Below are 13,587 nucleotides of genomic sequence, written 5' to 3'. Positions count from 1 at the left end.
CCTTTGCCCTCGAGATGAACACCGACTTTTCAAACTATTTAAGAGTTTCTCTTCACTTGCACGTAACCGACAAATGTATTTTTCAGCAATATCAAATCTGCGTCCAGCTTCCCACTTTATGTGTACCTTTGCATAGCTGATAACTTGAAATTTAAATTTCGCTGTGTAACTAGTACACTCTTTTCTCTTGTGTATAACTATACATTGTTCGGCGTAAGCTCTAAACTGCGATAAACAAAGCCACGTGAAACTAAATCTCGCTGATTTGCTGTTGTCCTACCGACGCTTGTACTCCTCCGCAAAATAGTTCATGTGATTGCATTATTACTTTTATTATGAAGCTTTATATAAAACTGCTATATTATTATAAATGATAAAAACACAATACGGATTATCTAATAATACTGCAATCGAGTGTGGCTAATGAAACAATAGAAATAAACACTAAGCATGCGCAGTAATTATGGCGCCAACTCAACTGTGGACGGGTGTTCTGCTTTTAAAGTCTGAAAGATGACTGGCATGAATCCCGGTTCCGCGAGTGTTGTGGTGAAACACCAACAACGCAAACCTTTACTCACTAAGCAACAATTGTTTACGAGCGAAATTCAAATACTTTTTTTTTTTTTTTTTTTAATCTTTCGAGTTTCTTTTCTTTCTTTTCTGCTGGTGCTGTAAGTATCTGGACAACACGAGACAGTATTGTCAATATTCACGTGTATAATTTGCTCCTCCCCGTGGGGAGTGGGAGTGATACATCACTAGCCAATCGTATTTGTGACAAGCGGAAGGATACAAATATTTTGTTTATCGGAGTTTAGAGCTTACGCTGAACAATGTTTAGTACACTAGTCACTCACAAACCAAATTATCACCTTTTCTCGAATAAAAAAAAAACTTTGAACTTTCTTACACTGTCGCCTAAATTAGTCACATAACCAGAGCTCCCAATACGCAAAACCTGTCCTGTTGTTGATGAGCTACCCTTACTTATGCGAGGCTGAAGAAGTGGAGGGAGGGAAATGCAACTTAAACTACTCTCTAATTGAATTTTCTTGTGAATGTAGTAGTGCGGCCTATATTCGAGATTTACTTTCTATTATAATCTCATCTGAAAAGTTTAGGTGCAGCCTATATTTCCAGCGAACAGTCTGAAAACAACAATTTAACCTAACAATCATTTACTCAGTGAAAAAGAAAGAAAAGAAATTCCGGACCTTATATAATTACCTGATGTCGTCAAGAATCCTTATTTTCACAGAGACTGAGAAAGGAGTTGGAATTCTGTTCCGCACTTGAAGCACAAGATCTTGGATGAGTTCTGGATTACAGAGCAAAGAAGCACCGTATCCATCGTGCATGGCCCAACGTTGGGGACATCCGCAATTCAAATCAACTCCATCGCTAAACCTGTAACAATAACAAGAGATTCGCCTTAGTATATCGATATGGATCCAATTCCCTTTTCTTCCATGGTATTTTAAGGAAGACTGGCATATAATCTCCATAAATAAAAATAAAAGTGATCTTATTTGCGAACGTATTTTAAAAAATGGCTGAATCGTTTGAAATGATTTTTAGATGGTTTTCAGTAACTCACGACAGTTGGGGAATGTCCTCAAATTTTGCAATGTTAACTCATTTCCCGACGTCATAGAATGATGAAATTTTGTACAGCGACAAAAGTCAGGTGACAATACAATATCCCATTGCTACTTTCATATATATGTTAGACGGAAAGTTGTCTACCGCCACATTCACTCCACCACGCACGACGAGAATCGGCCTGTCGGCCTATGTTAATGGACCGTATTTCCTCAGTACTGCATACAAAGTGTGGTGCATCTTCAAGGTCTGTCCCTACTGTTAACATGTAAACGTTAGCTCACACCCACTGCACGGCCAGGTCGAAGTCCGAAGTACCTACCATTTTAACCTACTGGTCAAGCCAGCCCTGCTAGTGAGTCAGATCCATCCATGTTCCGCAGACATGGCACCCGAGCGTTATAATGCAAGCTCGCATCCCACTAGTAGAAGTACCATCTACCGAATTCCATGGTTTGACCACAGCCCAGTAGCCTCAGGCGAACTCGCGACCCTGCCTACCTCTATTGTTCAATGGCCACCGCCTTCCGCGCACGTAGAGATTCCGTGAATACGTCGAGATACACCTATGTCTCATTCCGGACCCAATGACATGTCTAATCTGGACTTGAAATTACTCCTCTTCCCCGGATGGTTCCTCTTTTCCACTGGAATTGGAAAACGCTACCCAAATTTCTGGGATGGGCATTTTTTTTTCCCAGTTACCGTTTGAGAGCCTTCCAGCCAGTAGACTAGCCTTCACTACGCTCCCCCCCCCCCTCCCGTAGGATTGTCCAAACAATACGTGACTACCTCTCTTTTACGCGTTGAGATACTTAGTAACCACTGCTCTCCTCCAATAGAATCGCCCAGTTAGTACTTGTACTAGCGAGAGATGAGCTTGCCATGGCCTGACTCGCTACTAGGGCTGCCTCGATATATATGAAATGTAAAAATGTTCGACGGCTAACTCCACCTAGACAGCTGGGCCGATTTTCATTAATTTAACTACATGAGTGGACTATGTTTTTATCACATTATCCGTATGGGGATGGATGGAGGTGGAAAAAATATGTAGAAATCTTGGAAAATGACCCGTTATTAGTCCGAAAACCGTAGTCGGGGTCGCTGAGATGAATAGTGACCTATCCCATGCCATTTTCGAAGGTTTGAGCGATTCCCACGCTTTTCCTTTTATTTATATATAAACAGGATTTATTTTTAAAAAATTAACATTCTTGAAAACAATTATCTTTTACTTTCTAGTACGATTTGCTTTATTCTTTAAGGAAGGCATGTTTTTAAAAATATTTATTTTATTTCATTGCATATAGTTAGTGCCTACCTCGATCTGAGCTTTATTATGCCATTTTGATAACAATGCGTGTCCTTAGGGGAGGGCGGGGAAGGGGGGAGAACGGGATTCAAAATGTATGTGAGGGCCCCTTCAAGTTAGGAAAATGAAACTCGGTATAGAAACTGCTCATTTAAAAATAAATTTGACATATCCTAGAGTTTTAAAATTTCGTTTTTCAGGGGAGATGATTTTTTACTACATCGACGGAGCACTTGAATGTTATCATTATGGTTTGATTCAGAACAAGAAAATCCGTATCTAATGGGAAAAAGGAGGTAAATTCTTCGCAAAGAATAATAAATTTCATCTTTAATCGAAGCAATGTTAAAGCAATCAATGGCCCATTTAGCTAACTTAACAATTGATTATACTGAAGACTTAAACCTTCAGCATTCAGTGTTCGAGAGAAATGAACAACTCTGAAACGTGTTGGGAACTGAAAAATACATCTAAGCATTATTACTCACAATATCTCGAAAAAGGATAGCCACTCAACAACTTCAAGCCAAAACCAATACGGAGGAGTCAAAGAAAGTGTTTACGAGAGACATTATCAAGAAACTTTCAGAAACTGAGGTAAGTTCACAGAGTTATGTTTTATATGTTTCTAAGTGTTTGCAATACTTTCTGCGTACTTTTTTAAAAAACATTTTCCTTAATTAGGGAAATTAAATTCCAGATAGTTGAGCAAATAAAAGGATACAACGCAATGTACGGTCCATTGCGATCGCTGTTGAGTTTAGGAGAAATGAGGAAAATGTTTGAGGAAGGTTTGAGGAAAAAGAAAAAAAAATATTGTTATTTAAAAAGAAAAACAAAAAGACTCGGCTGTCCTTTTCGGAGGTATTGTGGGAAATCTTACTGGAGTACTTTGTTTCTCTTAAATACTAAGTATGGTAGGTTTTAAGTCTTCAACGTAAATAACTGTTAAGTTAGCAAAATGGGCATTGTTTGTTTCAACATTGGATCTACTAAAGATGAAATCAAGATATAGAAAAAGTTGATAATTATAATTTATTTTATTTATTTAACGATCACCAGATACAGCTCTGATAATAAACAGAAAATTGCAACAAAATAATTTATGAATACGTAATATATCTCCTTCAACATTATTATTCAACATCACAAACGAACATATTAATCATACAATAATAATAATAATAATAATAATAATAATAATAATAATAATAATAATAATAATAATAATAATAATAATAATAATAATAATAATAATAATGTAATAGTAATGTGAATTTTATTTTTCAGTGCAAAACTACTCTAGTCTTCCAAAATATCCGAATACTCAAAAAAAAAAAAAAAAAAAAAAAAAAAAAAATGAAATGAAATCGTTCAGTTTTACGTCCCACGGTTATGCCGGTTAGGCTGAAGGAGACGGTGATGATGAGAAATGAATAAAATGGTGGGATAAAGAAAGTGGGAGAACCCCGAGAAAAGATACGAGCACGGTGTTTGTCCACCACAAAGTCCACACGACGCGAGCTGGGATCGAACCAGGGACCCCAAGCACCGGAGGTGAACGCTCTACCACTGAGCCACCGCGTCCCCCTTCAATACTCAATTTTTTTTTTCATATGAAAACCGTTTTTTTTTTTTTTTTTTTTCATATCCCTTACCATTTTTGTTCTATGAAAATAAGAATTGAAACCAGAACTACTAGCAAATTCCAACCGCTTTCAGCTTCAATAAAGTGTTGTGAATGATGATGGTATGTTCTCTTGAGATCTAAATCGATTGTTGAAATCCGCTAGTCGCCATCTATTAGCGTTTTTCTTCTATGGCGAACAACGTTAATACCAGAAACGGCTGATTTGTACATCTGTCGTTTTGAATGTAGGGTTAATGGAAGATTTGGCAGCTATTTTTGGGACCCCAAATTGATTGCAAAAAACCGCTTCTCGATATCTCGTACTCTTTTTGCTGCACGGAAATCAATATTAGAATTGGAAGTATTGTAAATTTCAGCCATTTCCGGTTGGGTGTATTCTTATAAGTGATGATGGTATTTTCTCTTTGAGACGCTGAACCGATTGGAAACAACGTTTGTCGCTATCTATTACCGTTTCTGTTCTACAGCGATAATCGTTGAAACCGGAAATAGTTGACTTCTATCACCTCCGGTCTGAATACAGTTCAATGGAACAATGCAATTTATTCTTCGGAATACAAATTGATTGCAAAAAAACCGCTTTTCGATATAATTTACCGTTTATGCTCTATGAAAATCAGTGTCCAAAAATCAAAAAGTAATAAATTTTAACTTCTTCCGGTGTCAATAGAGTGTTGCAGATGTTCTCTTGAAACACTAAACCGACTGCAAAAAATCCACCTTTTTGCTATCTATTACCGTTTATGTTCACCGGAACCGGAAACCGGAAATGATTAATTTCAACCACTTCTGGTTTGAATAGAGAGTTAGTCTAGGATATATAACCTATTCTTGGGACGTTGAATCTATTGCAAAATACCACTTGTCGATACATTTTAAAGCTTTTGCCCTATGAAGATCACTACTGAAACTAGAAGAAGTAATAAATTTTAACTATTTTCGGCTTCAGCAGCAGGTGATGGTGATACGTTCTCTTGAGACGCTGAATCGAATGAAGAAAACCACTTATCGTTATTTAGTACTATTTTCGTTCTACGGCGAAAAAACATTGAACCGGAAATGGCTAACTTCAACCACTTCCGGTTTGGATAACAGATTCACAGATGAAATAGAACCTTTTCTTTGGACGCTAAATCGATTGCAGAAACGCGCTTCTTGTTATCTCTTACTGTTTTCCCCCTGATACTTGTGGGCAGACAGACGGACGGACATAACCGTTCTACAAGACTTTCGACACTTATACATAAAACAGTTTGGAAGTATAATAATAACAATAAGTTTATTTGTGGTGCTAGAACAGCGATAAGCCAAATATAGCACTATATGAGATTACTAAGTAAATCTAAGAATATCAAGAATACAGTTAAAAGTTAATAATAATAATAATAATAATAATAATAATAATAATAATAATAATAATAATAATAATAATAATGATGATGATGATGATGATGATGATGATGATGATGATGATGATGATGATGATGATGATGATGATGATGATGATGATGATGATGATGATGATGATGATGATGATGATGATGATGATGATGATGATGATGATGATGATGATGATGATGATGATGATGATGATGATGATGATGATGATGATGATGATGATGATGATGATGATGATGATGATGATGATGATGATGATGATGATGATGATGATGATGATGATGATGATGATGATGATGATGATGATGATGATGATGATGATGATGATGATGATGATGATGATGATGATGATGATGATGATGATGATGATGATGATGATGATGATGATGATGATGATGATGATGATGATGATGATGATGATGATGATGATGATGATGATGATGATGATGATGATAATAATAATAATAATAATAATAATAATAATAATAATAATAATAATAATAATAACATAAAAGTGTTGATAACGCTAAAGGGTAAATAGTGAGAAACAGCCAGGGGTTATGTATTCAAATCCTAATGCTGTTACGCACTTACTGTTCAAGAGCTGCCTACCAAGAAAACACATAGAAAGAAAAACTTACGGGGCGACAAGCTCTGCTGCAGCTACAAAATCATCCACTTTTTTGGCTGCAAATTGTACGATCAGTGGTCTATCACCTGTAATACAAAAATTGAAGGGAATAACATACTTTATAAATTATACAGCCTTAGTAGCAAATCTCATTTGCCAGACACTTTACGACTTTTTTCTTTCTAGTGCATCTGTAAAACCGTATTATGTAAAACCATCAACTATTATAATTATTGTGCCTAATTTTACCTAACTCCTCAACGTTCCTGGTTTAACGCCAGATTCTTACCCTTAATACATGGTTCTAAGACCTGTCTATGTTAATCTTTTCCACACTTCTTCAGAAACATAATTTGGACTTTTACGCATAACTACATTCATTGCTGCTAGTTGTGAATGATGATTTCCTCAAAGTATTTCTGCAACTGATAAAGCTACTGATATAGCATGAAAAAGTGTTAAGTCCTTGAAGTTTATTGTTTTCGAAGCTATGAGCAGTCAAAGTAGTTTATAATCATCCAACTTCGATTTAGGAACATAGGTTCTAGAATTCAGCAGCAACATTACGAAGTGATTTTCAGGAGGTAGCACAATTTAATAGTGCCTTGTTACCTTGCATGAATCTATACAAGTTCTTCCTGTCTATTTTTAACAACTAGATCTTCATAATAAGAGTGGTTGAAGTCCGAAGAACTTACGCTATCAGGCTTTCTAAACCTTATTAGTCTTTAGCTGTATACACACAAAAATTCAAGATGACGAGTGAATCATGTCTATCGATGAAGGTACCAGTGACTACCGAAACCGGTTAGTTGATACAACGAATTTCACATGTAATAAAGTAGGGTAAATTAATAAATTATTCCTTATTATAAATATATGTTAATTTACGTTCTTAAATATAGTTATTTATTTATTTATCTACAACACTTTTAAAAACATATTTTAAGTAAAATATATTGAAAACTTTATTTTTTAAACACATACATATTGTATTAGTAGTAAATATAAGTCACACTTAAGAGCTAGAGTTAAAGAAAATCTAAAATACAAAAAATACTGACTCAAATTAGATCTTCGCATGCAAATGAAATCATTACCTTCATCAGTGGTGAACTCATTATGCCTTGCTTTTATAGATTTGACAAAGGAATCCGCCATTATCATTGGGGTGAATGCCAAGTCACATTTGTATCTTCTGACCAACGAACGGAACGGGAGCCTGAAACATTGGGAATCATATTAAGAAGTTTCTAATTATTTTATTATTAAATCACCGTAAGCTGTGATATAGTTATTTAATTTGCATAGACTCCAGAACAGTACCCTGTTGTCTCCACAACTTTCACTGCCGATGACTTCAACTATAATGTGTTTCGATCGAAGATAAAAATTGTTGACAACAATTGAGACATATATAAGATCAACAGAAATCACTATGATAATATAGCTGGAGAACTGTTGTGAATATTTTTCACTTCTATTCAAAATACGTTGCAGCTTGTCATTACCAGCAGTAGATGTGCTACATATAATGTGAATTCATTGACATAAAATCTTGTTTCTTTATGTCGACTGATGAAGAAAGCTGTATTATTCGTTTATTATTCAGTTTTTATTCGTTTATTATCTTTTGTTTTCGCGAATTCTATCGAGGAATTTGAAGCTTAAAATATATAAAACGATAATTATTTCTTATGTACACTGTACAACGGTATGTTGTATACTTATACTTGTATTCTCTTCGAGCAATAGTTGGTTTATAAATAGGTACAAGCTAGTTTATTTTATAGAGGAAGAAAAAGAAGAAAATAATATAAGAAAAAATATATATATTAATCTTATATTATTTACTTCTTGTTTTCCCTCTATAAAATAAACTAGTTTGTACCTATTTATAAACCAACTATTGCTCGAAGAGAATACAAGTATAAGTATACAACATATCGTTGTAACTGTAGTTGCGAAACATGGTCGCCTAATCTCAGGAAAGTACGGGTAGAATGACAGTATTCGAGAACAAAATCCTGAGACAAATAAATGGACCCAAGGGAATGGGGAACGGCAGAAACTTCATAACGAGAAACTGCACAATTTATAATGTTGTTAGGGTCATCGAGTCAAAAAAAAAAAAAAAAAAAAAAAAAAAAAAAAAAAACCTCAGGTGGGCAGGTCATGCTGCAAGAAAGCAGGAACGCTTCCAAAGTTTGAACAGGAAATCCAATTGGAAAACGACCATTAGGAAGACCTAAGTATAGATGGGAGGACAATATTAAGACGGGTCTCGCAAAAATAGGAATACAAAGTAGAAACTGGATCCAGTTGACTAAGGATAAAAGTCAGTGCAGAGCTTTTGTGAATACGGTATTAAACTTCCGGGTTCCACAGGCCATAGAACTAGTTAATTAAATAAAGAAAGCCGCAATCTTTCGAAATTAATTTTGAAAGTTAATTTTCCAAGGTACTGCTGAAGTGAGTACCGCTCTTCAGGTTAAACAACTGTATTTTAGTATTTTACACGTAAGTAAAGAGCACATCTATGTTAATATGTATCAACAAAACGTTGATAGTACAGAAACTAGATCCAGGTTTATGGAAACCATTACAAACTTCCTCACCAATACTGGTTATGCTAGAGGATGGACCAAGCTACCGGAAAGCTGCGTTGTTACTTAATTGCACATGTGAAAGCAAGTAGGTTGATGCAACTGAAAGCGAGTAATATACCTCGATATATATAGCAGCATCTTTGGAAGGCTATATCTTTCTGATTTCAGCTATAGTCACAGCAGCAGAACTTTGTGATAAGTTTGACCATTTCGAAGAGGAGAATCAGTAACGTTATAGGGCGCAATAAGAGTTTACAAATGTCTACAAAGATTGTTCACAAAACCCAGACAAACATTCTAGCATTAACGCTTATTGTAGATGTGATTCACAAAGTCCAGAAACTCGTGACACAAGGAAGTGCAAGAAGCAATTACAAGTATAAAATAAGGAAATCAACGACCAAAGGAGTCATTAAAGACGGTTTGAAACATATGGTATGGTAAAGCCATTACAGCCTTAAACCAGAATGTATCTTTAAAAAAAGCAAACGGCTGTATCAACTTTATAATCAGGAGACTAATGCAAATGTATGGTCACTTCAAACAAGAGCTGGATACACTTTACCAACCAGATTCCATAGGTGAGATTTTTTTTTTTTTTTTTTTTTTTTTTTTTTTTTTTTTAAATCATTTGGAAGATACCAATGAAGGAACAAAACCTGTTCTACCCTTGAGAATTCATGAGAGTACAAGGATTTTGCTATAAAGCTGATCTACTACACAAGCTGGAGTCAAATGCTAAAAACAATACATTCCCAAGTCAAGACCTCAATCACAAAAATATTACATGGCGAGTATGGAACGGGAAATCGTCATTAACGCAATACCATTTACAGATACAAGCCTTCTTGTTGAATTTCCGAATGCATCACACCTACGGATGGTGTGTTCAGCAACCTGCCATTTTGAAACATCTTACACCAGCATTTAAACACCAACTTGATAGAAAGAGCTGAGTGTAAACTAAGCTGCTGCAGATTCCATGGACAGTATGGCTGATGAATGTACGCATGGTGATAAACCTGGATCGACGTACTACATCACCCAGACTTTTGAACAAATTGCTACAAAGACAAAATACATTGACAACCATATTAATAATTTTAAAACTCATTTTTAAATTCATAGTTTCAAAATGTTACTATGTCACATATTTAAATTAAAGAATATAATCTTAATATACATAAATAAATTACTGGAAAATAGTGAAAAAGTTATCATAAAACTTTAAAGAATGTAAACTATAATCTATTTCGCTAAGTGTTTCAGCAGAAGGAATACGAATGAAAAAATAGAAAAGGAATTTAATCTGAGCAGAGAAGTAGTTGTGAAACATTCAGTTGATTGTCTAATCATATCACTCCTAAACTATTATTTATCTGAAAAAGAATATTGGAATTATGTAACAGGGTTGCCAAAAGCCATGCCTTTTATTGACCTCCCCCCCCCAAAAAAAAGATTTTTTTTGGTTTAAACCTTTCTTTTTTGTTTGTTTGTTTAAAGCAGATTTTTCGGTTTATATAATTTGCTCTATGTATTTAAATCACATATGGACAGAAATAAGTTTGTTTCTCCCTGGTGTTATTATGCAACAAGCGGGTTATGCTCGAAGGGGTCACATAAGCTTAAAGCGGAATCCAAACCGCTACTCAGCTTACATCCGAGAGAAATTGTCCTCCATTTGAACTCGAAACCGGGACTAATTAGCCACAAATTCGAAGACTCCTGATAAAAATATGTTGTACTGATCTTTACCAGGGCCGGCTCGTCCATATAGACAACCTAGGTGGCTGCCTAGGGTGGAAACATTTAGGGGCGGTTTCCTTTACGTGAAGTTAATCAACATTAGCCAAAACGTGAGTGCGCCAGCGCCTTACACATTTAGGAGGAGGAAATTAATGAAAAGTTGGATCACCGAAGATTGATTACTCCACACCAATATGGAGCGGAGGAGCATCTATCTGGCCATAGTACGTTTCCGTGTTCCCACTGCTCATCCTATGGCTAAATAAGATCTCTTGCATTATCTGAATATTCAGACTCCAGATGCTCGCAGAAATGTCACTGACCTAAAGTGTCTACATAAGGTAGTCAATGGAAACTTAAAGTCGGAAGCCCTACTTCAAGAATTATCAATTCACAGTCCTACTCGTGTACCACCAAATACACACCTCTTTCATCTTTCGCCTAGAGCAGCGTTTCCCAACCTTTTTCAACTTCCGGCACACTACAGGTGTTACTTGGATTCTAGCGGCACACTTATAGATATTATTTGTAAATATAAAACACAGTGGTATTTTATCTGTGATTATTGATCTCCTTCTCACAGAGAAGAAAGCTCGATCACTGGTTTTTCTCCGTGGTAAATCATTATGCTTATTTTTCATTCTAATTTAAAAATAGAAAACAATTACAATTAAATATTGGACTCAGGCTTTTAAAAGTACGCTTTCTTTTTAAAAAACTGTATCCAATCTTAGATCACTAAATAACGAACGAACAAACAAATCTCTTTTACTTTTAAAACACAAATGTATGTAATTTGTCCAAAGAATTGAATGATATTCTAAATTTTCAAGTTACGAAATACTCTGCAACAACAAAGAAGCAATAATAGTCATAACAATGACAACAAATACTTTTTTCAACATTAGAAATTTACAGAACAGTAACACGGTATGAAACTTAAAATTATAGATTCATAGTAGATGTATATAGTAATGTGAAATACAAATATATATGTTTCCCTACGTTTTACAATTTGATTCTTCTAAAATTAATAATTTTGTTTCGATTCCTCGCGGCACATCAGTGACCCATTCACGGCACACCGGTTGGGAAACGCTGGCCTAGGGTATAAAATATCTATACATATTGATCTATACATACTTGTTAATATAATTGTAAGAGTCATTTCAAAGGGACAAAAAAATAAACAGCTGCACAAGTGAAACCATTATACAGAATTACATATGGAAAATTTCACAATACTGTAGAGTACACAAGAACTAATTTAGTCCAAGTTAGTTCACTACGAATTTTATTAGTTCAAGTTAAAGAAATATAACGACTTAATTTGCATATCAGTAAGAAAAGTGAATAAAGATACGAATTGAGTCCACTTTGGCTCTGACCCTTTTATACATAAATAGATACCAAAGATACTTCTGATTTCAATAAATGCCTCTCTTGGGGTTTGTATGACCCCCCCCAAAAAAAAAGGATTATTTTATTAATAGTAAACATTATTAAAACGAAACAATATTTATAATTTTCTTTAATTGCAATTGCATAACAATAATAACAAACTATAAAAAATCACAAGAAACACTCATAAACCTTTTTTTTAAGTTGTTTTTGTAGTATAATCTCTTTGAGTAATGAATGGGGAATTTAGGTCTCAATATAATACGAATAATATATGGCAGTGAAACGTGACAACCCACAAATATGTGTTCATCAATATTTTACGAACACTTACACTTCTACGAACATTTTTCTTTTTTTGGTTGGTTTAAACCAGCCAACCCTGCTATGAAATATTAAGAATCTTATCAGTTCAGTTTCAATTTCAAGCACTCAGAATAGAATATTCATTACTATTGAATTACACTTTTAAAACACATAAAACGCACAAAATATAACACTGAGAAAGTAAAACTGATTCAACAATCTCCAGAGAAAGGTAGGCATATCAGATATCTTTCATTCGAACGAGGGAATCAAATTTGAATTTGGACATGAGTACTTCGTGCAAAAGCTGAAATAACATAATTCCACCTGCACCGTCGTCTCCAACCAACTGAAAGAGATGAGCAAAGAATATTCTGTGAAGAAGTACGATGCTTATATTTATTTTCCTAAATATTTAGTTTCCATATACCCTACCCCGATGAAGTATCTTTCCTTAACTACGTCTTTACAATGCTGACAGGAGTCAGGGAACATTCGACGTTTAATGTAATTTTTTAAACAATTTATAAAAATTAGAATCATCATAGTAAATATCTTTAGAGTTTATTCACGCTTATAACAGCGTTCAGATGCGACATGGAAACCCCAATAATAAATGGCAAACGTCTCAGAGCGTTTATCACGGTAATCCTAGTAATAAACAATCAGGCTAAGAGATGTCACTATCTGCGAACTTTTTAGATTTAACACTACTACTATAATAGTAATTATGCATGCTAGGTTTGGGTAATTATCTATGCATTAAAATACTACGTTTATATGTTTGTCTCCACAGAAAAGTTTATGTTTTTCTCCAATTCTTCCGACAGTGAGATCTCAAAAACCACAAGTGGTTTAAAAAAGCAACATATCCTACGAGTTATACATTCCAACACCATATAGTTGTATACAGGGGTTGTATATC

At 34.8% G+C, this 13,587-nt stretch overlaps 1 protein-coding gene across 1 annotated transcript in view; it reads right to left on the bottom strand.

Annotated features, from left to right (window-relative positions):
• Positions 1–13,587, bottom strand: part of Dus4 (Dihydrouridine synthase 4) — a 40,426-nt gene that overhangs the window by 18,689 nt on the left and 8,150 nt on the right. Inside the window, exons 3-5 of the mRNA XM_081739316.1 lie at positions 7,701–7,822; positions 6,611–6,686; positions 1,231–1,410 (exon numbers count right to left, since the gene is read on the bottom strand). Coding sequence (XP_081595442.1) covers positions 1,231–1,410; positions 6,611–6,686; positions 7,701–7,822 — 378 coding nt within the window. The remainder of the gene's footprint in view (positions 1–1,230; positions 1,411–6,610; positions 6,687–7,700; positions 7,823–13,587) is intronic.

This window comes from Thermobia domestica, chromosome 14 (assembly GCF_964235325.1).
Source record: "Thermobia domestica chromosome 14, izTheDome1.hap1.1, whole genome shotgun sequence".
NCBI lineage: Eukaryota > Metazoa > Arthropoda > Insecta > Zygentoma > Lepismatidae > Thermobia > Thermobia domestica.
The sequence above is the reverse complement of the archived record's forward strand: the minus strand, read 5'-3'. Positions and strand labels throughout refer to the sequence as shown.